This window comes from Cyphomyrmex costatus, unplaced genomic scaffold (genome assembly GCF_001594065.2).
Source record: "Cyphomyrmex costatus isolate MS0001 unplaced genomic scaffold, Ccosl1.0 scaffold28, whole genome shotgun sequence".
NCBI classification, from domain to species: domain Eukaryota; kingdom Metazoa; phylum Arthropoda; class Insecta; order Hymenoptera; family Formicidae; genus Cyphomyrmex; species Cyphomyrmex costatus.
This window is the reverse complement of record NW_017276910.1, coordinates 180,400-203,858: the sequence shown is the minus strand read 5'-3', so window position 1 is coordinate 203,858 and position 23,459 is coordinate 180,400. Positions and strand designations below refer to the sequence as shown.

The window sequence follows — 23,459 nt, the reverse complement described above, 5'->3', positions numbered from 1 at the left end:
TATGAAGACAAAAAAATTGATTTAAAAGCATAATCGACTAACAAAAAATGAAATTAACAAGACAAATAAAAATAGTATCTCTTATCAAATATAATCGTTTTTTTTCTAAATAATCCCTACAATATACAGAAATCAGGAAAAATATTTGAATTAGAAAGAAATTTTAGGAGCTATTTTATACTGTATTATTACAACAGTTACATGCTCGACGTAGCGATATCATATGTTTACGCATTGCACAATGACTAGAGAATTGCAGAATTATTCCGTTCTTTGTCCGCATATGTTCAGGTAACCGCAAGGATTTAAATACAGCACAAGATGCGGTTCATACAATATATACACTCCCCTTTACAAAATGAAAAAAAGAAGCGCGCCGATCGGGGTTTTAACAACTTCATTTACTTCGGTACGAGGCCTCTGGTTTTAGGGTAAACCGGTGCCGGAATTTGCTGCATCTTGGTGACGCTCTTCGGTCTGACTCGCGCCGACTGTAAACGCGTCTTGGATCTCAGCCTCGTGCTCGAAGCGTCAACATCTATGTCGCCCTCGTCACGCAGAGCTTCTTCCAAAACGGCTTGAATCGTCGGCGCAATCGCGGGTCCCTGATAATCCAAAGTTGTCCGTGCCGGCATGTCGAGATCCAAGTTCAGAATGTTCTCACCCGCATAACGGCATCCTCGTCCCATCGCGAGAGCGATCCGCGCGTACTCCGAGATTGGTCTACGCGCACCTGGTACGGAAGTTGGTCGTTTGATGGCATCTATACTCGATGGCTCGGGATCTTTCACGACCCAGCAGTCCTCTTCTTCATCCAGATGGATTCTTGATAAAATCTTCGTCTTTTCTTCTTCGGGAATAAAGTTCTCTATTATGAGGTACTTGAGTTTGAGCTCCTTCATCAATTCGTGCTGTTCCTGCTCCAAATCTCGTCTGTCCCTATTATAGTCGCTGGTCACGTCCTCTAATTCCTGCTTCAGAGCTTGCAACTTGGTGAAGCACTTTCGTAATTTTCTGGATTTCACATCCACTTCTTGCTGCAACGTGGTGTAGGTCTCCCTCACGCCGACCATTGTCAACTCTTCGTCTTCCAACTTCTGTTGCATTTCGACCTCGCGTCTCTTACGTTCCGCAATTTCAGCCGCCTTTTGTTCTAATGTCCTTTGCTGTTCGTTTGTGTGATCGATTATATTCTTACCGCCGCAGAGCATCTTGCTCTCCAAATCCTTTATTCTCTGGACGAGATTCTCGGTCTCCTGCTTCTCGGCCTTCAACTGCTCCGCTATGAGCTTTTTATCGGTTTCGGACAATTTATTGTCCTCGCCTCGACTGTCGTCCGCCTCGGATTCCGAATCGTTTGTTTCATCTTCCTTTTTCCTCTTCGATTTCTTCTTTTTTCGTTGCACCACACCTTTCAGCGCGAGTTTCTCCTTCAGTCGACCTATCTCCTCCTGATATTGCCTCAATAAAGCATCCTTCGGATCCTCATTAATTCTAGGCTTGTTCTTGATATTCTTAGCACGGCTAGCGTATCGTAGAGTCGTCAAAGTCTCGTCATAATTGTAACTAGCTGGTCCAATATTCGCTACCATGATCGTCTTCGAATTACCACCTAAAGAATCCTGCAGCAATCTCGTCAGCTTAGAGTCTCGATATGGCACATGCGTGGTTTTACCGTCCACCAACGCCGAGATTACGTTACCCAAGGCCGACAAACTCAAATTAATCTTACTCGCTTCCTTTAGTCTCTCTCCCGACGAACCAGTTTTGCTTTGTCTCTCACTGCCAGCGAGATCGACTAAATTCAAGCGTCCTACTCTAATACCACCGGTGTCATCGATATTACCCATCTCAATAGTGATGAGAAAGATCGCATGTGATCGCGAACTGTGCTCGTTCATGTTCGTTGCACCGATCGTTCTGTTTTGATTGCCTATGTTCATTAAGTGCTGTATCTCCGCCGCGCTCTTACAAACGGCGGTCGATAGGTCCTTAACATACACCCCAACGTCCGGCTTCTCCTTCAGCTCGAAGCGCAGACTCTGATCCGGATGCAGCAAATCGCGTATCTCCTCTTGATAAATCTCTAGATAGCTGGCCCTCACCAGATACTGCATGTTCTCCGATCTGCCGATGTGATTGAATATGTGCTCAAAGGAGCGCGGGATGATACCGCGCTTCTCATGATCCGTCTTCGAGCCCTCCATGGTGTACGTCTTCCCGGTGCCGGTCTGACCATAGGCGAAGATAGTGCCGTTGAAGCCGTCAAGTATCGAGGATACCAGGGGCCTAACCGTCTCCTCGTATAGCTCCTGTTGGCTGGAATTAAAGTCGTACACCGCGTCGAAGGTAAACACTTTGACAGTCTCGCTAGACGGATCGTCGCGTGGATGCCGCACCTCAACCGCACCTCTGGACGGGATCACGTCGACCACGCGAGTGTAATTGCGTGAGACCTCCCGCTCGTCCATCGGTCGGCATCGCACGACCACCTGCACGCATTGCGTCACCACTTCGGTAACGCTCGACTTCATACTTTTCTTCTTCCAGGTTTTCTGCTGGTTGTCTAATTTTTCCATACCGACGGTGAAATACACAGCTGTCCTCTGCAAAATACGGATTTATTGATCATGCTTCATCCTGACTAAATCTGTTTGCTTTAATTAACTCTCTGACTAACAATTGATATTTTTAAGAAAGTAATATTTTCTTTTTTTAAATAAACTATTTTTTTTTTTGCACAACTGAAGTCGATACCTATACATATCAATTTTCTTAAAATCTTGATATTCTTACCTTGTAAATACTTAGATAATATTTCAATAACCATGCTATCGTATTAATTGCACTATTATCATTATACTTATTGATCATGTGTTTCTTAGAAAAGAATGAAGTTTATATTTAAAAGAAATATTTGTGTTTGAATACTAAATTGTCTCTATAGATAAAAATTTGAATATATATAATTTCAAACTAAAAGTTTCATTTCGCAATTGATATATTCACATGTTAATAGGATTTTATAATTTTATTGAAAGATTCTCTAAATTAGCAGTTTACATAAACTTTTTAAACCAATTATAATAAAAATAAACTTCTTTTTTACTATAACAGTCTTTTCAACGTTTTTTATAATTTCATAAGTTAAATCGCAATATAAGTAAACATCTAAATTGTACACCTTATTCTTCAATCAATCCACCGTGGCCTATGATTAGTATTACTTTCGTGAATATTTCAACGTCATGCTCACTCGACATTCCGAATCAATAAAACTTGGCACAAAAATGCTTCATGAAAGTCGTATACTACGTAATATTAATCATACATTACGTCATAAAATTTGAATTATTTTTTTATTTACATTTAATTACTTGATTACTAATGCTTATACAATATTTTTTAAATTTTTGTTATATAATATTACTTTTAGAGTTTCTTTTTGTATAAAAGAAAGTGCAAGTGCAATTTTTACGTTCTGTCGATTGAAAATAGATTGTAAAGCCTCGATATCGTCTATAGTTGTACAAAGCGTATATCAACCATTTTCCAATTACATTTTAAAAGCGTTCAACTGCCATTGGAAATAATATTGAAACAGAATGTATCAATTTTTTAAAATTTAAAACAAATTGTCATTGCAAGCAAAAAAGACTGGATAGCATTTTGTATTAAATAATCAGATATTCATTTTAATCTCTATTTAAATTATTATCCACTATGAAATACTTTGTCTATAAAATTATATATATACATATAATTGTTATTCTATTCTTTGACAAATTATTTGAACACAACTTTATAGAAAATATTTATGTAATAAAAAAAATTACGTATCAAATATTTATTAATACCATATCTGGTATTCATTTTCCAATATCTTATCAATTGAGAACTTGCAGCAACGTAAAGAACTAATTTATAAAATTTATAACTATCCTTTTTTTATGTGAGCTATATTAAGATGCAAGGTCTGTCAATAATTTAACACAGCTTTATAGACTATTTCTGCAAGGAAAAAAATATACATATTAAATTTGACATATTTATTTTTCAATTTTTCGTCGATCAAGAACTTGCAATAACGCATTTGAAAATAAAACAATCATGGAACCTTCTTTTTTTATGCACTGTGCCAAGTACAAAGCCTGTCAATAATGGTCAATAACTTTAAGATACTTTTATAGAATATTTTCAACGAGAAAGAAAGTAAAAACATAAGATATTAAATTTGATATTTATTAAGAAAAAATATATTTATCGTTATCTTTCAATGACGTCTCGTCAATCGAGGGCTTATTATGGGATTACAAAAAATTAGGAAACTTTAAAACAAACCACAAAAAAATAATTTATCGACATCATCTTTTTTTTCTGCGCTATACTTAAGACGCAAAAACGGTCGAATTCACAGCACTTACCGTACCGTTAAGGGGTTAAATATACAAAATGCACATGCACGTCACGTAATGTCAAGGGGAAAGAAGCGACGAGCAGAAATTCTCCGAAGGTCTACTTATGCGTCCTGCGACCTGAAGAAATTGCGCACGGTGGACTGCAAAGAATCTCGTTTGCGTTGATTTATTACCGTTTTTACGTGTCGCCCTTCACTGCGAGGTGTTGGTATTGATCCATTATTTAGCGAAAGAATTTGTTGTCAACGGGTCGCCGTCGTTCTTGCCTGCATGTATTGATTCTCGCGCACAGCGCGCGACAGGGGAGTATCGCGAATCGAGAAGCGCCGGCACGCCGATATGCGCAATTCTTCACTTTACGGCACTCGCACTGCGCGAAAGTGATCACATGCTTCTGACAATTCCGACGGGAAAGATGATAAAACGCATCAGCGTCAAACGTGCACGAGTATAAATCCCTCGTCGCTGTGCGACGCCGGGATAATCGGCTGTCGCCGCTGTCGGCTACACGGCTAGTGCTAGTAGTGCTTGGTCTTGAAATCGATATCTCGTCCCCGTCATCGAACGAGACGAAACGAGGAAGGAAAGTCGAGTCTGGCTCGCCGAACGAACTCTACTTTACCAACTCAGTATTGTCCTCGCGCGTGCGATCCTCGGGATCGAATCCTAAAATCATCTGTTTTACCGATAATTATTTATCTATTAAATATATTTTTCTAACTAGTCTTTTTTCATACTACAGATTGAAAAATCCTTCTCCACAATTAAAATATATAAGCGATAATGTGGTCCAAACTGGTCAACTTTATGTCTAAAAAGAAAAAAGTTGGGAAATTACAGTCTTGTCATCGGCTTCTGATGTCAACTCTCTCTCTCTCTCGTAACATTTGCTTTATATACAAGTTTTATACTTTGTAGGTATAAAACAACTTGGTTTGGACTAGACATGAACAATGTATGTGTTCTTAATAAAATTATAAACTTAGATACCTAATAAAAAAATTAATTAGTACGAAAATTTGTACGCATGTGTGATGTAAAACAGCGATATTGATGTAATAGTCAAATAGCGATACTTATGTCAATAGATACGTTCCGTTTCGCACATGATGCATCAATTGTCCTTGTTTAACATTTGATGAGCAACAAAGATAAACGGAAAGATCCATTGAAATTGACCAATCGCATTTGTTGACAACAGATGCAATTGGCCAATTCTAATGGACTAAACCGTCGATTAAAATTACATAATTCGAATTGGTCAAAGTGGCTCTTGATTGGGTCTAATTTTACAACTCGGATCATGGGTTTAATTTATCCGTTATCTCTTTCTAATGCTAGAATTGAAAAGAGATGAGAAATAAATCGAACTTACGTTAAGAGTTAACTGTGAGTTGTCAAATTGGGTCTTAGCTGTAAAAATTATATCAAAATAAAAATTCCAAAGCATCGTATTGTAAATTATATTATATTTCACACGATTTTATATACAAATTTATATTATATAAAAATGTAATGTATGTAATAATTTATAAAAATAATTTTTCATCATGAAGCGTATTTTCACCATGTAAAACGTGAGCAATATGTAACAAATAAAATTTTAAGAAAATATAATTTTTTCGTTTTTTCAATTGTGTTCAAATGGAAAAATAATTTTTCCTACTATTACAAAAATTTATAAAAATTATCTGAATATAGCCTCTTATATTATATATTTTTTCTTAGTCTACATTTACTCTAAAGATCGATTATAATTTCCCTCCTTCTTTCAGCGAATCGGTATGTTTCCTGAACATAGCCAATCTTTCGTTTTAAGGAAGTGACGTCAGACACACGGAATCGGAGACTTGTAGTGACTTTCATGCCATAGAGCGAATGGAAGTGATGTGGATCATCTATCACCTTTCGACGAAGAAATCGTTATCGTAGTGTCTGCTAATTAATTGGACACCGTTCCAAATTGAGATTGATGACGAGAAATTGAAATTTTTATACATAAAAATCTACATCCACACTGGTGAGACATATCACGTTAGAATTTTATGACACGATAGGTTAATCGCGTTAAATTTAGCCACTGGCTGCATTTCAATTTATGGCATTTCATGTTCGCAAAACACTATACATACTTGATTAATGTATGAAACAAAAATTTTGTCCGTCAAAGAAGAAAATAATAATTAATTTTTCTTTAAATGTACAAGTTGACAATCAGAAGATTACTCTGAAAAATAAATAACTTTATCTTGTGATGAGTGGACAAATCGAAATGAATTGAATACTATTCTATAGAAGAAATCTGTCATGATTTTAACAGAATATATGTTAAAAAATAAAAATTATAAAGAGCTAATAATTATTTGTATTATTGTGTGGTTTATTGATGTTTTGAATCATGTAAATTTAATTAAAAAGCTTTTTAAAATTAAATATATTTTCTAACATTAATAACTGTAAATTGTGTTTTTTTAAATTTTCAGATAAATTCCTTTTATTGAAATGGCCATTTAAGTTGAGATCTAAGCATACATATTGAGTCAGCAAAATCACCTAAATTTTTAGCTTTTAAATATTTATTTTTACAAGTATATAAATATATATTTTTTATATGCTAATAAAAATAACAGATTTTCTCTGCAGAGTAATGTTTAATTTATTTCATTCTATTTTTATTGCAAAATATCAGTTGTATAATTTTGGAAACTTTTTGATTATTATTCTGTATATATGTTGCTTTAATATATTTTTAATAAATATATTATCTTACTGTAAATCAAGATTAATTAAAAATAATTCAATAAAAATTATAGAGACAATAACTAATCTTAATTATTAGTATTCTTAGGCTTGTTCTACAATATGCATTTTGTTTCCTGTTTCTTGCGTTTTTACTGTTTTTTACATCTTGTCTGTTTGCTTCTTATTTCGTTTTTTGTTTTCTATCGCTTGAGACAAAAGTTAATGAAGAAACAAGAAATTCATGGTAAGAAATATAATTGTCAATAAAAGTTGTCAATAAAAGCTGGTTGTAAAGAGGAAAGAAAATAAGAAATGAAAAGCAAGAAATAGGAAAAAAAGGCTTTAGTTTTGTCAGTTTGTTTACAAATACTACTATATCAGAATTTTTTTTAGAAAGAAAATTTTAATATATATATTCTTAAAATTTATTTGTTGTTATACAATAATAGTATATTTATGTATTATTTACAGTATCGCGCGCTTGGCTTTGCGCCGAGGCACTACTGTGTCTCCAGATATACTTTCATAATTAACAATATTGCTCTGCATATTAATATAGACTAAATATTGAAAAAAATTAGAGATAAGAGATTAATAAAAAAAATAATTACTTGAGCTAAGAATTACATATGTTTATATGTAATAGCAAACTTATTTGAACTACAATTATAAAGCAAATGTAAGTTACATTTTTTTTTTATTGCTTACTGTTTTAGGTAACATGAAATTGTGGATCGTGATAGCACACATCGCATTGGTTGTTACTAATTTATGGGTTACAGCTCATTTTCAAGAAGAAATACCAGAGGATAATGAGTTTGCAGAATTTGAAGATTTTGAAGAGGAAAAGCCAAGTGTACTTATTGAACATGCATCAGAATTGCCTCCAGAAGAAGTATTAAATCAAGATTTTGAGGAAGATGACATCTTAGTTACAGATGGTGATACTGAATTTGATCATTTCCAAGATGAAGAGGAATTTGAAGGACTGGATGTTGCCCCGGGCAATACTGGTCAAAAAAACGATGAACCTTCCACATTGACTATTACAAAAGTCCCATTCCATTTGCGGGATAGATGGGACAGTTATTATTTAGAAATATTAATGATCCTTGGATTAGTGGTATATTTCGCAAATTTTATAGTAGGACGTAACAAAAATTTCCATATAGTTGAGCAATGGGTAGTAGATCATAAGCAGCTTTTGATGGATAATTTTTCTCTCATCGGCCATTCATCGAGCAAATCGAATGAGAATGCAGGTGATGATGATTTCATGAGACAAAGTGAATCGCAGTTCAGTTTGTATTGTTCTGGCCGTGTCGGCTGTGAGTCGATGCTTATAGAATTGAAATTAATAAAGAGACAAGACTTAGTTGCTGTATTAGCTCAATTGGTGCGCCCGCAAAACGATCAAATTCACATAGAAGTGGAGCTTTCGAAAGACGAAATAGATAATTTCGTTTTAGCAATTGCCACAAAGCGGATAGCAATGCATTTAGTGCGCGACATGGCTGATATTAGCGTATATTGCCCAGAGAAACGATCTGGTGAAAAATTCGGTCTTCCATCAGGCTTTTACGTAATGTCTGAGATTCCAGAAGCAACGGTAGCTATCTTAGACACCAGAATTCAGCAAATTTTTACAAAGTATGCGCCTTATATAGAGTATATTCACATTAGTGATCAATTCAGTGGGCGTAAACCTCAGGAGTAAGTAAAAATAAACTGTGCGTATCATATAATGATTCGAATAAATAAAATATAATATAGAAAATGCATATATTTTAGAATAAATAGTTAATTTGATGTCGATAATATTTCCAATACTAATGTTCAGTTTAATTATAGAGATACTACTCAGTTAACAATGCCTGAGGTTAAAAGAATATTGTTGATGAGTTTGAATATAAGTCTTAAGGGTCGCACGAGTAATCCAGAGACTCACGAAAAATTTAGACCTTTACTTCAACTTGTTTTCTATTTAATTGATAAGTTGCGACGTTTTAAGTTATCTAAAGAGGTTTGTATTTCTTTACTTTAGTGAATATACATCTTTATAAACAACTATTGTAATTTATATTATAAATTTTATTATGTATGTAGGGTAAAAATAAAGCTGATAAAAATCGGCTGAGAGTGGAAGAAGCCTTCCTGAAAACAACGCACGCCGCAAGAGCCGAAGCTGCTGCTCAAAGACGAGAAGAGCGTCGAAGAGTCGAGCATGAAAAAATTCTCCAAGAAGAGGATCCCGATAAACAACGGAAGTGGGAGGAAAAGGAACAACGAAGATTGGCCAAAAAACGTGCTCCAAGAACGAAGCAACTTAAGGTGAAAGCATTGTGACATAATTAACAAGTGAGATGTACATTTTAAAAAACAAATCTGCTACTCTCTCCATATTTAAAAAGGAAAATTCGTAAGTAATTCAGTGGAATTGTATTTCGTCCAGATTATCTACGAAATATGCTAACTTATGTCTTCATTGAGATTTATATATTCATTCAGTGTTCTCTCACATTAAGTATCGAACTTATTAAAGAAAGTACAAACGACTGAAAAAATGTATCCTGTGAATTGTAAATTGTTGTGTAACATTTATTTTTTTTACCCTATTGCCAGCTTACTAAATATTATAGATATATAATAGCTGCGTTCAGTTTTGCAAATCGGAGGTATCCGTTTGCTCTTTCACCTCGAAATCATTCAGCAATTCGCACTTTTCTGCTGCGTGTTATCCCATCTGCGTTCGGCATTAACATTTTTAGAGCCAATCGAGCTCCTTGATTCACTCTGGATTCAAAGACCGAGCTTGTACAGTTAATGTAAGTTTTTGCGCCTAAATTAGTACGTACACATCTATGCGCATCACCCTGTACTTGATTTCGTATGACTCCCGGTCTTCCGTATCTGATCGTCTGGCATCCATTAACATCACTGGATTAACACACACATAACATACATCTCTTTTAATAGTTCTATTTTACAAATAGTATATTTAAACTATTATTATGTCTGAGTTTACAAACGTTATTAAAATAATGAAAATTGATGGAGTACATTATATATTTAACACCAAATAATAATCATTAATTGTTTTTCTAATGAAAGCGGCATCTGTCCAACATTATTATGATTCTCCATAGTGCTGTGAATTTTTGTAAACAGGTCTTCGAAAGTATCTGAATATTATTCAGAAGTGCATTTGAAATGTTTTATTTGAGAATTAAGGAACAATTTCTCCTGCGTATTGAGAAACTTTAGAAATATTTGAATTTTTAGTTTCATCATCACTGTCGTCAAAAAATATTTCTCTCGAGCAAAATTAATAATTATATGAATCATTTTTTCATCCATTTTTTGTTTGGTAAATCTCAAGTTTAGTCTTTATCACTTCCAATTCTGATAAAAGTATGGGCTTATTCAAAATGTTTGCTGTAATAATGTAATAAAATAATAATATAAAACATACTCTATCTTAATTAAACATAGATGAAGGACGATTAGAGTTAAATCATAAAATAAAAACAATAAAGCGGTTATAACATTAAGTATGTAATAAATTTTAAAGAAAAATACATCGAACACTAAACTTAAAATTAAAACAATATATTTTACCGCTTAAATTTTAATGAAAAATTGAAATTACACTACGCTACGCAAACTCTATCTTAATTGAAAAAAATCTTTTGCCTTATTAAAAACTGATGAGTTTTATATACCAAAAGTAGATTATACACGAATAAAACAGGTCCCTACACAAGACGTATCTTCCGAAAAGAAATATTTAATATAATTTATAAATTTCAAATTGCTAAAATTTAAATTTATTTTATAAGTGATATTTTCTTTTAAGAAAATACATCTTGCGTACGAGTGTGCTGTCTTCGTATAACGATTTTTAGTATATTCATCAGTTTTCAATAAAACGAAAGATTTGTCAATTAATGGGATATTTTTTATTTATTATATTTCATTTAAAAAATGTACAATTTTTTATAACCTAACCTTAAATAATAATTTATTTACTTATTACAGCTCAATATCATTCGGCATTAATTCTCGGTACTCGGATTGTTCGAAGATTACGTGATCAAGCTCGCCATCTGCTAGTTCACATCTCAGATTTATATTGCCAAACGCATCTGATATTCCCTTTTGAAAGAAAAGAATAATAAAATTTAACGTATACTGTATATTCATATATAATATTATCATATCTTTCTTTTAATGCTTTACATCAACGAACTAATATTCATTTTATAGCATTTGTACAAAACAGAATTTGTGTTCAAGAGATTCGTACTAATATTCTAAAAACTTTCTTTTTCTCACATTTGAGGTATCATTAGTTTAGTTATAAGTAATTTAAATTATCACTACATCCAATAGCATATAACACAATTATTTGGATGTGTTTAATATATTTTATATTACTACATATCTCTTCCATCATATAAATAAAAGTATAAAAATCATAAAGCATGTAAAATGCAAAATAAAAATATATTATTTATTGTACATAATAATAATAATAATAATAAGCGTCTGTTTTCCGAGCAATGTGCCATACTGTACTTAGCATATATATATATAGCTTATTCACTGTGCTACTTATTCACTATTCAGTTTTGGTCTTTATAGTGAGTAAGAAACACTGATATTCTCTTCTAAAGTTAAACAGTTTTGTATTTAAAAATGATATCTTTTTCACTAAAATGGATGAAAATATTTTGATCTACAGTTTTGCTATATTATATGTTATTTATATTTTAAAGTAGAAGAAGAAAATTAAATTAACTGTGCAAAAGTTTTGTATTACTCTGAATAACCGTTTTGGAAAAAATAAAATTGCTATCCGACACAAAATCCGCTATGACTATGTTAAGTCCACCACGGCCAGGATATTTCTGATTTATCCAGGAAAGAATTGTTCTTTGGCAGCCAGACACTAGATCTCTTTGCAGAGTACCACACAAATGTTTCATGACGTAGGGTATATCCGGCGTCAGGAGGCATTGCGATATGAATGCAATGTCCAACGATCTGCTTTGTAGTTCAATATTCAAAAATTCAATCAATTCGTCCGCACGGACAGTATTGGGCCACACGGTACGCCAGAGACCGGATGGCCATAAATTCGCGTAATTGCGCGCATAAACGTTCCTGTAAATTACGAACACCTGGTATCTCTTTAAGACTAGCCATTGCAGCGTTAGGTGATCGAATCTGGATGAGACTGGACATAATTTTCCACGGAAGATTTGAGTTATTTTGTCTACGAGACGGTGATGATCCTGTTCCTTGAAGTCATAGAAATGCTGAAAATCCAAGATAATGACCTCGCTCGCATGTGAGCTAAGCCAGTCGATCACGTCGAGAAGTGGCTTGCTGATTTCCGCACCATACAGTCCGTGAAGGAAGTATATATTATTAGTTCCCCGCTTCGTGGCCACGCGCAGATCTAAATATCGGATTCCGCCATTGAGCTGTTGCTTGATATCATCGTGTTGTGTAACAGACCAATTATAAATAATGGGCTTGGCAACGAACGAACAGTAGCGGCTGAGCGTTCGAATGAAGGCAGATTCGTCTGGCCCCACATCGTTGCGTCTCTCGACCGTATAAGTCATTGTATCATGAGAACCTGGAGAAGTTATCAGTTTGTATGAGTACTCTGTATACTTATATAGATAATTAATTAAAAACTAAGTTCCATTTACATAAATATATTTCTGAAAATAATGCAAAAAGCAAGGAACTTGAGTCAATATACTTGTAAATGAATATAAATTAAGAAATTCTCTTATTTTTTTTTCGAGGTCAATCAAGTCAAGATATGTTTCATTGTTTATAAATATAAATCGTATAATATTGAAACTATTATCTTTCGTATAAAAATTTCAATTTTTGGTAAGCACGAATATAAGTGCGCATCAAGAGAGCACAGTGATTTAAACGTACCGGGTATAGCCAGATGTATTATGGGTATATTTTTGAGTGGCGCCGGAAACCGAGTCATCCAAAACTCCAGATCGTCGTTCAAAACTGCGGCTGGCAATCCTGCGAGGTTCTCTCCCTTTCCTTTACCTTCCATGATGTTCAAATTTCCAACAATCGCGTATTACAGCTCTTATTGGAGGTGTATAAACACAAGGAAATCCATTGTTGACTCGCAACGGAGTCACGAAGGTGCGGGTAGTGAGACCACGAGTGTCGACTTGCGTGTGATGCAAATGACGCACTGGCTTGTACAATGTTGATGATTTATAGGTACTTATGTTCTTTCCCACGATGACTCCAAACCTGACTATACTATATAGCTAGTGTACACTCATCCAGCGTAACCTCGTTCCATGCATCACAATACACGTGCAGCACTTGCTACGTACATCAGCTGCAATCGTATTTCGACAAAAGAACTAAATTTTTTTTTTGTTTTCTTACACACATTTAACTGCTTTTACAATTTCCGCATGGTAATGTAAACAATGGAAACTTGACGAGATTTCTGGCGAGACAGCTCGAGTCCTTCAAAGAAATAAACGCTACACGCGCTCTCTGTTCGGCGCATACGCGTATTTTCTTTCACGTTATCAATTTTGAATGTACCGCGAGATACATATGGAAATTTTTGTCAAAACTGAGCTGCCTTTCTGCATACCAATATTAATTTAAAGTTAACTTTCTTCTGCGTGTTTTAGAGAACCAGGAATCTTACTCCAAAGATTCATGTTCAGTTTTCACCATCTAAAATTATAATTAAAAAAAAATATTTTTAAGAAGCTATTCATATATGACATATATTAATTAAAACAGCAAACATTATTCTGCTGTTATCTTTAGAAGTAGATTTCTAAGCATCTATTTTAACATTTTAACATAGTATATAAATATATAAATATTAAATATACAGAATAATAAAACACAAACATAAGTATAATATGTGTGTGTATTATATCTGCAACTTAATTTAACAAATATATCAAGAGATAACGAGTTTTTAAGAACATAAATGATAGTGTAACATGGTGAATCATTAATTGCTTTATAATATTAATGAAAATACAATAATTCACTGTGGATGCCTGTCATTCAGTGAAACAAGTCGACACAAATGTTATTCTGTCTTTCTTTGTATTCCATGAGTAACAAAGATAGAACAATATATATTGTGCCAACTTGTGTCTCTAAATGGAAAGCACTCTGTGTTACACTGTGAGTCTGTTTTTTGAGGCTGAAGTAGTGTACACTTTTGAAACTTAAAACAAGATATGATTAATATTTGACGAAAACGAGAATAACATTCTAGTATATAGTCTAGTGTAGGAATGAGAAACAGACCTGTATGATCTGTGACTCTTGCTAATGTTGCTCATATTAATTTGTCAAAATTTTCTAACATTACAATTACTTAATGAAAATCGTATCAAGAAATACTGAAGTCAAGTGAAACTATTCCAACTGCGTCATCTATGTCTTTTTATTTACGTCGCATTATATTGTATTATTACGTGGCATATCTTACCTGTGAATCATCATCTTCGATTACATCGGAAATGTTATGCTTCTCGAGTATATTCTGCAACGAATAAATAATCTTCTGTTTTTGATCAGCGCAACATGAAGTACAAACATCGCTCGTACAGACATGTTCTTGTAACTGAAAATAATTGTTTTTTTTTTTTATATCATATGTATTATAAGAAAGATATAAATGTCTTAAATTGCATGTATATTTACATACATTTGTGACGTATGCTCGTATCTAAATCTTTATACTTCTACTCACTGAGCTTACAACATAAAAATTATAATTATAACAAAATCAAAAAGAAACCAAGATCTTTGTGGTGGTTTTTCTTCGAGAACCCATGATCCAAGATTTGACATGGGTTGTAAATGTGCTGTTAAAAAAAAAAGCCTCTGTATGATACCTCTAATGCTTCCAGGATACTTTGTTTGGCTTCGTTCAGGATCTTGTTCAATTCATTGGATTCCTCGCACTTCTTTCGCACTTCCATCAGGACTTCTTCTCGGGCCTGTTTGGTCTCCTGCAAACGTCGCTCGAGGACCTTCACTTTCTCTTCCGACTCCACGCATCTTGCCTTGTATTCGCTGATTATTTGCTCGTAATTGCCGAGCCTCATATTCTCACGTCGCAGTCGACCGTGTTCGAGGACAGTGTCCACGTACCCCTGAGCAAGCTCATGCATCACATGTCTGTACTTTAATGCATCTTCCTGCGCTATTTTGGCTTCGTCTTCGAGTAATTCGCATTGCAATTTGAGCGCACGATCAGTTTCTTTGCATTCCGCGCTCTTCGTTTCCAGATCCTGGCAAACCTTTAACATCGAATTCAGCTCGTGATTCAACGCGATGTTTCTTCTGACTGCATTATGCATCATGTCCGCTATGCGAATATTCGTCGCTTCTTTGAATTCCTGAGCGAGCTGTCTTAATCGTTCCTCCATTTCTTTTTGCATTCTACAATACATGGAATTGTTTGGTATTAATATATATTAAACGATACTAATACATTATCTAATATAAAAAAAGTTAAATAACTTGATTTTTTTTTTAAATTATCTCCAAGGTATGTGAATTTTGAAGAATAAAGATATTAAGATAAAATTGCGTAACTTCTGAAAATCATTGTTACTCAAACCTGACATTTGCAGTAATGAAAAGCTATTGATTAATTTGTTTACTTAGCCTTAGCAACAATGACTGATTTCTCAGTTTCATAGAGCGTTGTTTTGTGCAATTCATCTTGTTTCGCCATTTCTTCCTCTTGTACCTCAAACTTGCGCATTAAATCCAAGCGAGCTAATCTCCAATCTTCCAACGCATTTAGCTTTCCAGCTGATGTAAAGTAACAGAACATGCAATTTTTCATACTGCCTTTTTTCTGTTCTTTATGATAATTTTGTATTACCTGCAAGTTTTACTTCAGCGCTCAAATTACTTTCCATAGTACGGTACTCTTGTTCCTTCGCATTTTCCTTCTTTTTATACTCTGCTTGCTCCTGCTTTCTTAATTCTTCCATGGCTAATAAACGTTCGTTCAGTTCGCGAGCCTCTTCTATTTTTCCCTCCAAGTCCCGTTTTAAATGCGCCACGACGTCAGATCGATCCTCTTTTAATTGCTCATACTTCTTCGTCAAATTCTTTACCTCGATTTCAAGCTCATCATTTCGACTGCGTAGCCTTAAAATATCGGGAGAAACATATCATTAAACGCAAGTCAGAAAGAAAGAAGAACCGAAGTGTCAGCCTCGATCTTAATGAACAAACCGTGACAGTTGTCTATTGTTGTCTAGAATTTGTTGTTCGTAAGATAGCGTTTCTCGTTCGTTTAAACACTTCTTCCGTACTTTCTTCTCTTTGTCACCTCCACGTTTCTTCTTTTTGAACATCTTTTTCTTTTTACATGCTACTTAAGCGTTATTATCTGCGCATGAAACCTGTATGCTTTAAAATTTTTTGTTGATGGAATCAAAATTTATGAAAGTCAAGATTTTTACATCTGATTGAAATTACTGCATTGTCTCCACTTGTTCACTACACAACATCAAATATCGATGTAACTTTTGATTTAGCGTATTTCCGCCCCTCTGTTGCCATAGTAAAGAAACAAACTAAATATATCTTCCTTGATATAAAAAGACAGTAATGTATCTTATAAGTAAATATCTTTCATGGTTCCTTTTACGTATTTTCTAAAAAAAATATATATATAAAAGTACATGACTGTTATGAGTATGAGGTATATGCGTGAATAAATGTCAACACAATAAGAGTAACATAAAATATCAATTAAAATAACAATTCTTATACAACATAATAGAAGTCTATTACATACGAAAATATTAACGAACTATAACAAATAGTACTACATATTTTATATACAGGATATTCCAAACTATTTCACTCTACTAAAATGTCGCTTTAAATATCAATTACGTTTACTTCAATTAATATAATTTGATAATATAATAGGATAAAGAAATAAATTTGTATTTTAGTTTTATTCATTGCGATATTGTAGGCTACATTGTAAACTCCGGTATATCCTGTATATAATGCAACTGAACAAGTTGTAAATAAGAATAAGTAATGTAAGAAATATCAATACTTGGCATATATATATATATACTACATATTAATGACATTTACACGGTTCTAACATTTTCATTTCACTCAATTTTAGCATATATACAATCCAATCTATTTGCACAATTACAATTATATTTACACAGCCACTGCAACATCGTGCATAAAATCGTAATATTCTTTGGCAATAAAACAATTTTATTAGATAAATAATCAACAACCTTTTAATTCGTATTTTATGTTACAGCAATATTTTGTTATATTTTAATATGTATCATGTGTAATCTAAAATAATTACAAACGTGTCACTGAAAAAAGTTATACAAGTGATTTAATTGTACAAAACTATCATGAAATAAGATCATTGCAAAGATAGTTCAATGTTATATTTATAAGAAAATATGATATACAGAATTGTGAATTTGAATAAATTTAATATTGGACCGTTTTCCAAAAAGAGGGAATTCTAAATACATCGTAATTAACCCGTTCATTTATGGATAGTATTCCTACTCACATGATATACATTGTGTGTGAGCTTAATAATGGAACTTTATAAACTAGAAACTAAGCTTAGAGTTCACACATTAGCATACAAGAACTAACCAAAATAATTTATATTTAAGAAATCACCAATTATCAGTTATGGCATTATACAACTTTCAACAAATTTAGGAGTAATCTCTGAGTTAGAAGTAAATTACTATGATATATACACATTTAACGCACTGAAATATTGAAGTTACTCGAGGTTACTCAATTTGCGCCATAGGAAGGATATTATAAAAAACGATGTTTCAATATAAATCTCTTATAAAATTTTTTCCAAGCTTAGTCTAGAAAAATCTATGTATATTCATATACATATATATATATATATGTGTGTGTATATATATATATATATGAAACCAAATGAATGAAAGTACAAAATTTAGTTAACAGGTCTCGGTGGGGGAGGTGGCTGCGGTCTGCGGAAGTATATAATAAGACTAAGCATTCCTGTGAGAAATCCAATAAGATATAAATCCCAGTTTTGTCCAAGCAATTGATCCCATTTATCCAATTGATCGACTAAACTGAATTCTTGTAGATAATCAAAGCCAAAAAGGAAAGAAAGTTTGATCAAAGCTAATGCTACAGGTATTCGCGCGTCAGGACTAGCATCCGCAGCTAAATCGTAGCATCGTTTAGCTAAATGCCGATCTTTAGCTAAACCTAATCCGCGTTCATGCATGTATCCCAAGTTGAACATGGCTTGAGCGTTGTGCTGTTGTTCAGATGCCGAACGGTAATGACTTGCAGCAACTTCATAATCAACTTTTGTTCCTCTACCATAATAATGCGCATCTCCAAGTTTTACCTAAAGTAAAATAGAACTCATTTCACATTCAAAGTGAAAATCTAAATTTTTCTATTTCGATTTGTATACCCACTTGTGCAGCAGAATAGCCTTGTGCAGCAGCTCGTGCCCATAATGCTAAAGCTCTAACCAAGCCTTGCTCTTCCGATAAAATACTAGTTTCTCCTCTATCCAAAATGAATGCTGCGTTACTCTGTGCAACTTCGTAACCCATTTCGGAAAACAGGGCGTAATTGAGGAATGCTTCGTTCACCCTGCCGTCTTTATAATCAGAATGTGCGACCATTAATTGTTCGCTCCATTTTCCTCTTTCAGCGACGTTTTTCATTAATTCTGCACCCGCTGGACAACTTCTCATCATTCCAGTGCCAGTGGCATGCATCTGAGCAAGATTATAGTATGCCAATACATGACCGGACTGACTAGCTAAATTAAAATACTTGTTTGCCATTTTGTAATCCCGCCTCACGCCTATGCCACCTAAAAATAAATTCAAGTATTACAAAACAATAGATGATTATTTATGTAAATGAGAGAAGAGGGTAAAATAATCACCCCTATTATGAAAACACATATACTTACTAAAATACATATTGCCTAACTGTAACTGTCCATCAACCCAACCTTGTTCTGCAGCTTGACTGAAATATTGCAATGCTTTAGCAGTATTTCTTTCTACTCCCATTCCGTATAAGTACATCAGACCTAATCCACTTTGGCCTACTGGATTGCCTAATTCTGCAGCTTTCTTAAAATATTTATACGCTGTTTCATTGTCTTGTTTAACAATTTCACTTCCTTCTAAATAAATCTGTAAAAAGAGAGCATGTGAAAAAAATATTATACAATTAGAACATATTTGACAACCATGTAACTTTGTATATAATGTATAATATATATGTATATACGCACGCACGTACATGTGTGTATGTAAAATAATTATACTTGTCTAACTTATAGTTACAAGTATTATTGTTAAAATTTCATTTTACCTTTCCAAGGAACGCCATAGCTACTGGATTGCCAGCATCAGCAGCATGTTGAAAATACTGCATTGCTCTTTCGTGATCCAGAGGGACTCCTCTGCCTCCTTGATAATACAGTTGTCCAAGTCCGACTTGTGCCTGGGTATCGCCCTTTTTGGCTAACAATTGATAATATTCTATTAAATCTTGATCAAAAATTCCGGAAGTATATCCTGGGTTTTCATGCTCGTCTAAGAGTCGAACCCGTTGAACTACTGGACCACCACTCAGCGAAACTTCTTCTGCGACCTTCTTCGCTACTTTTCGATAAAAGTCTAAAGCACGTTCACAAGAAGCTGGTGTTGTTACACCTGCCCAATGACGATATCCCATTACCATTTGAGCACGAACATCACCACCGAGAGCAGCTACAGTATAATGAAGTAGAGCTTTTGCTTGAGATGCATTAACGCCACCAATACCGATTGCATACAAAAATCCTAGTCCCTGTAAATAAATATAAAAGAACTGATTATATAAAACTCTCTCTGGCAAAGCTTAATGTTATTCATTATATTGTGTATATACCATATGAGCAGATGGGAGTCCAGTGTCTGCAAGCTCCTTGAATGTTTTAAATATATTAGGTATGTCGTTAATAGCTACTTCCTGGGTAGTAGAATCCAAGGGAGACCCAAGTAATCTTGCCCATGTCAATATAGATTTTGCCTCATGATGGCCTAACTTTGCTGCTTCAATGAGCAATCTATAACCTTCATCTCTGTTAGCACGCATCGCATTTATGATACTGTCTGCTTTCTTAAACAATTGTTCGGCTAAAAAAAATTATAATAAAGATCATTAAGAAATAACGCAAATAAAATGTCATAATGTGATATGGATACGATCGATGCAATGCTACAAATGCTTTAAAGAGATTTCTTAATTGGTCTTATTTGTAAAATTCTTTCTTCTAATTGGTCAATCAAATGCTTCAAAGCATTACAACAGCCTATCTCTTGAGAACAAAGCTTATCTAAATTTGACGTACCTGCTTGTTGTTCCAATGACAATGGTTTTTGGACCTCCTCCTCGAGCGTTTCATACAGCTCTTGAGCTTCCCAAGAGTCTATATCGTCTTCATCCAATGGTCTCTCATTTAAAACTATAGTGTCTGTATCTTTCGTTTGAGCTATCATAGTCTTCATCCATACGTTTCTTGTTCCTGGATTCTCCAGGGTCTCCTTGTTGGCGGACTCCGTCTTGCTCTCTCCATCCTCCTTTTTACCAGTCTGCTTGAGCTTGTCGTAGATCGGGTCAGACGTCGGTACGAGCTTCATTATCGTGTCACGCAGTGCACTCAGCTCGCGCAATTGTTCGAAGGCATTCTCCATATCCTCGATCGCGACCTCCTCCTCCGTTTCCTCATTAGTATTCGATTTCTGCGTAATATCGCCGCGCTTCTTCGAGCCAGTCTCCAGTTCCGCGGCGCTCAGAAGAAACAACGCCAGGAGCGGCAGGAACACGATCCTCCCGTTGGACTTCATAGCTTCGGCGAGATTCAAACGCGGGGTCTCATTACAAACCTACAACGCCGGTGACCTTAACGTGCTCATCGCCCTCTCGGGCACGCGGTTATACGAGACGCGCGATTGATCGCATTTGACACGTACATACGTGGACATTCGCGAGAGCCGTCTCGCCTCTTCGACCAATTACGTCATTAGGACACGTCAATACACATTTTCCCGCGGCCGATGAATGTCAACAAAAACAGTAGGCACACGATCGACTGAACGAGGATCCGTTACAAGTTGTGGTATACCACGCGGGAAAACATTCGTTGAGTCAGCTGTTCGCCGCTAAAAGCGTGCAATCGCCATAATAAACGTGGTTTACGCTGTCGCTATCCGTGCCGCACAGACCACACGCGAATGCGTATTACACCGTTTTTACACCTTGTTTACACCGCTGTACACCGAGCAATAGCGACACGTCCTCACGTCCATGAAACAGAGTCCACTGTCGACCGAATACGTTGAAGCAAAATTAAGCAAAATATTTCATTTCTCGTAATATTAAAAATTCTGATGTCATTTTTTTCTCCGTTATTCTCAGTTATTCTCGTTCAGAAACGGCGTAGTACAAGATATGTTTCGCGTTTTAGATTCGATTAGATAAGGATAGATAAGTAGAGAAAAGGTGATGATGATAATAATAATAATAGTCTTCTCATAACGGAATTAATTAAGCCGCTAAATTGTCCCAACTGCACCTCGTAGAAGTCAATGTCAGACTATCAGTGTTTAGTGTCAGTTGAAGTGTAATAGTAGAACAGATAGATTTATGAAAGTTTATAGGTTAGCCGCGTTTAAGAAGTTTTATTCTGATTTTATTAACACGCTATAAATGAATATAATAATTTGTCGAGGTTTTACAATCTAAAAACTGAAGTATTTCAGAATTCGAATAACGATGATATTTTATACGAGATGTAAAGAATGCGTAATAATCGCGCTACCGACGGTAACCATTTGTTTGCTGCGCAAAATGGAAGAAATTAAAAACTATTATTCAGATTTTAACCTATCAGAAACTGGTTACACCAGAATACACGGTTTCTGGTAAATTAAAATCTTATTTCTAATATTTCCTAGTCCGATATCTACAATTGTGTAAATGTAGTTGTAAATGGTTGCAATTGTAAGAATTGACCAATCACAGTTGAATACGAGGAGAATATCCAACTGTAATTGGTGAATTACAACTGTAATCACAACTACGTTTACATTGCTGTAGATCAGACTTTATAGGTTTTCTACAATAAAAGGTATATTTTATACTTGACAGCTGAAACTAGCCGTTTCAACGACAAATAAATCACGTGATGATTGTTATCGCTAAAACAGCCAGTTTGAACGGTTCATGAAAAGTACCTTAAATCACGATTCGATTGGCTGACGCAAGTAAGTGGTATATCCAAAATTTTCCAATCACATTTTACGTGCGTCTTTATAAGAGAAATGCGATTGGATGATTTTCTTCATGCATACGTTTATGCAACTATGCAAGTTGTGTGGATATATCCTCACGCTTAACACAAATTACTATTTGTGAAAATAGCCTTATAGTCTCAAGCTATAAGAAATTGACCAATCATAATCGATTATTCTTCTCACATTCGACTATGATTGATTAATGATGTAGCAAATATGAGTTTACTGCAACGTAATTGGCAAAATCTAATCGAAAACCGACAATCAGCAACCCGTGTAATTACGGGTTTAAGCTCCTACTCCTATATATATTGAGCGAAGTGATTGACGTTAACAGGAAGGGGAAGTGTTAATCTTTGAAGGCTGCTATCTTGCATTGGCGCAGCAAAATTACAATTCATTTGTTGTTATTTGTGTAGTAAACGTGGACATAATAAAACTTATAAAAAATAAATAAATAAAATTTTCTCAAATCATATTATGTTTTGTTTTTTGTATAATACTAATCAATATTTAGAGCATAGCTTTTACTGTTTTATTTTTACAAGATTTTATCATATCCGTTTATCAAATAAATAATAGAAAATATGTTATAATAATTTGCTGTATCACTGTAAGATAGCACTATAATAACACACTATTAGTTCAGCAGATTAAACAATTGCGTGAGTGTTTGTTACTATTGATGTAGATTCTTATAAATTTAAACGTTTACTTTTTACAATTTCTCTAAAACCACAACTTTTTATAATGTACTGCCATTCTGGTATCTCCGTTGACGTTATTATTAAAATCATATGTTTTTATATACTCTGTAAAAGCTGCATTTGCACATAATATGATCCTCGTCAGAACATTGAAA

At 34.3% G+C, this 23,459-nt stretch overlaps 4 protein-coding genes and 1 pseudogene across 4 annotated transcripts; 2 read left to right on the top strand and 3 right to left on the bottom strand.

The window, feature by feature from the left end:
* Positions 1-122: 122 nt before the first annotated feature.
* Klp68D (kinesin-like protein 68D) lies at positions 123-4,925 on the bottom strand. The gene is made up of 2 exons (XM_018541239.1): positions 4,592-4,925; positions 123-2,606 (listed from the first exon to the last, which is right to left on the bottom strand). Exon 2 carries the CDS (start codon positions 2,577-2,579, stop codon positions 402-404), a length of 2,178 nt encoding a protein of 725 aa, XP_018396741.1. The 5' UTR covers positions 2,580-2,606; positions 4,592-4,925; the 3' UTR covers positions 123-401.
* A 2,956-nt stretch (positions 4,926-7,881) lies between these two features.
* LOC108774941 (coiled-coil domain-containing protein 47 pseudogene) lies at positions 7,882-8,864 on the top strand (annotated as a pseudogene).
* A 7-nt stretch (positions 8,865-8,871) lies between these two features.
* On the top strand, positions 8,872-11,312 carry LOC108774980 (coiled-coil domain-containing protein 47). Its single transcript, XM_018541240.1, has 4 exons — positions 8,872-8,890; positions 9,012-9,183; positions 9,267-9,491; positions 11,199-11,312. Exons 2-4 carry the CDS (start codon positions 9,031-9,033, stop codon positions 11,217-11,219), a joined length of 399 nt encoding a protein of 132 aa, XP_018396742.1. The 5' UTR covers positions 8,872-8,890; positions 9,012-9,030; the 3' UTR covers positions 11,220-11,312.
* A 597-nt stretch (positions 11,313-11,909) lies between these two features.
* On the bottom strand, positions 11,910-16,855 carry LOC108774982 (uncharacterized). Its single transcript, XM_018541242.1, has 9 exons — positions 16,458-16,855; positions 16,099-16,370; positions 15,872-16,025; positions 15,098-15,647; positions 14,366-14,376; positions 14,088-14,121; positions 13,482-13,508; positions 13,125-13,260; positions 11,910-12,807 (listed from the first exon to the last, which is right to left on the bottom strand). Exons 1-9 carry the CDS (start codon positions 16,577-16,579, stop codon positions 11,957-11,959), a joined length of 2,157 nt encoding a protein of 718 aa, XP_018396744.1. The 5' UTR covers positions 16,580-16,855; the 3' UTR covers positions 11,910-11,956.
* A 1,189-nt stretch (positions 16,856-18,044) lies between these two features.
* On the bottom strand, positions 18,045-21,343 carry Hrd3 (HMG-coA reductase degradation 3). Its single transcript, XM_018541225.1, has 6 exons — positions 20,653-21,343; positions 20,190-20,437; positions 19,629-20,108; positions 19,219-19,447; positions 18,710-19,116; positions 18,045-18,636 (listed from the first exon to the last, which is right to left on the bottom strand). The coding sequence occupies exons 1-6, from the start codon at positions 21,146-21,148 to the stop codon at positions 18,208-18,210; spliced, it is 2,289 nt and encodes a 762-aa protein (XP_018396727.1). The 5' UTR covers positions 21,149-21,343; the 3' UTR covers positions 18,045-18,207.
* Between the last annotated feature and the right edge of the window lie 2,116 nt (positions 21,344-23,459).

Bases quoted from the DNA above. Each gene is read 5' to 3' on its own strand.
- Klp68D (XM_018541239.1), bottom strand. From the start codon at position 2,579: ATGGAAAAATTAGACAACCAGCAGAAAACCTGGAAGAAGAAAAGTATG.
- LOC108774980 (XM_018541240.1), top strand. From the start codon at position 9,031: ATGCCTGAGGTTAAAAGAATATTGTTGATGAGTTTGAATATAAGTCTT. The intron at 9,184-9,266 runs GTTTGTATTTCT...TTATGTATGTAG, and splicing joins GTTTTAAGTTATCTAAAGAG to GGTAAAAATAAAGCTGATAA. The intron at 9,492-11,198 runs GTGAAAGCATTG...TACTTATTACAG, and splicing joins CAAGAACGAAGCAACTTAAG to CTCAATATCATTCGGCATTA.
- LOC108774982 (XM_018541242.1), bottom strand. From the start codon at position 16,579: ATGTTCAAAAAGAAGAAACGTGGAGGTGACAAAGAGAAGAAAGTACGG. The intron at 15,648-15,871 runs GTAAACAAATTA...CATGTATTGTAG, and splicing joins GTCATTGTTGCTAAGGCTAA to AATGCAAAAAGAAATGGAGG. The intron at 12,808-13,124 runs GTACGTTTAAAT...TAACTTCTCCAG, and splicing joins AATACATCTGGCTATACCCG to GTTCTCATGATACAATGACT.
- Hrd3 (XM_018541225.1), bottom strand. From the start codon at position 21,148: ATGAAGTCCAACGGGAGGATCGTGTTCCTGCCGCTCCTGGCGTTGTTT. The intron at 20,109-20,189 runs GTATATACACAA...ATTTATTTACAG, and splicing joins GACTCCCATCTGCTCATATG to GGACTAGGATTTTTGTATGC. The intron at 19,448-19,628 runs GTAAAATGAAAT...CTCTTTTTACAG, and splicing joins CTATGGCGTTCCTTGGAAAG to ATTTATTTAGAAGGAAGTGA.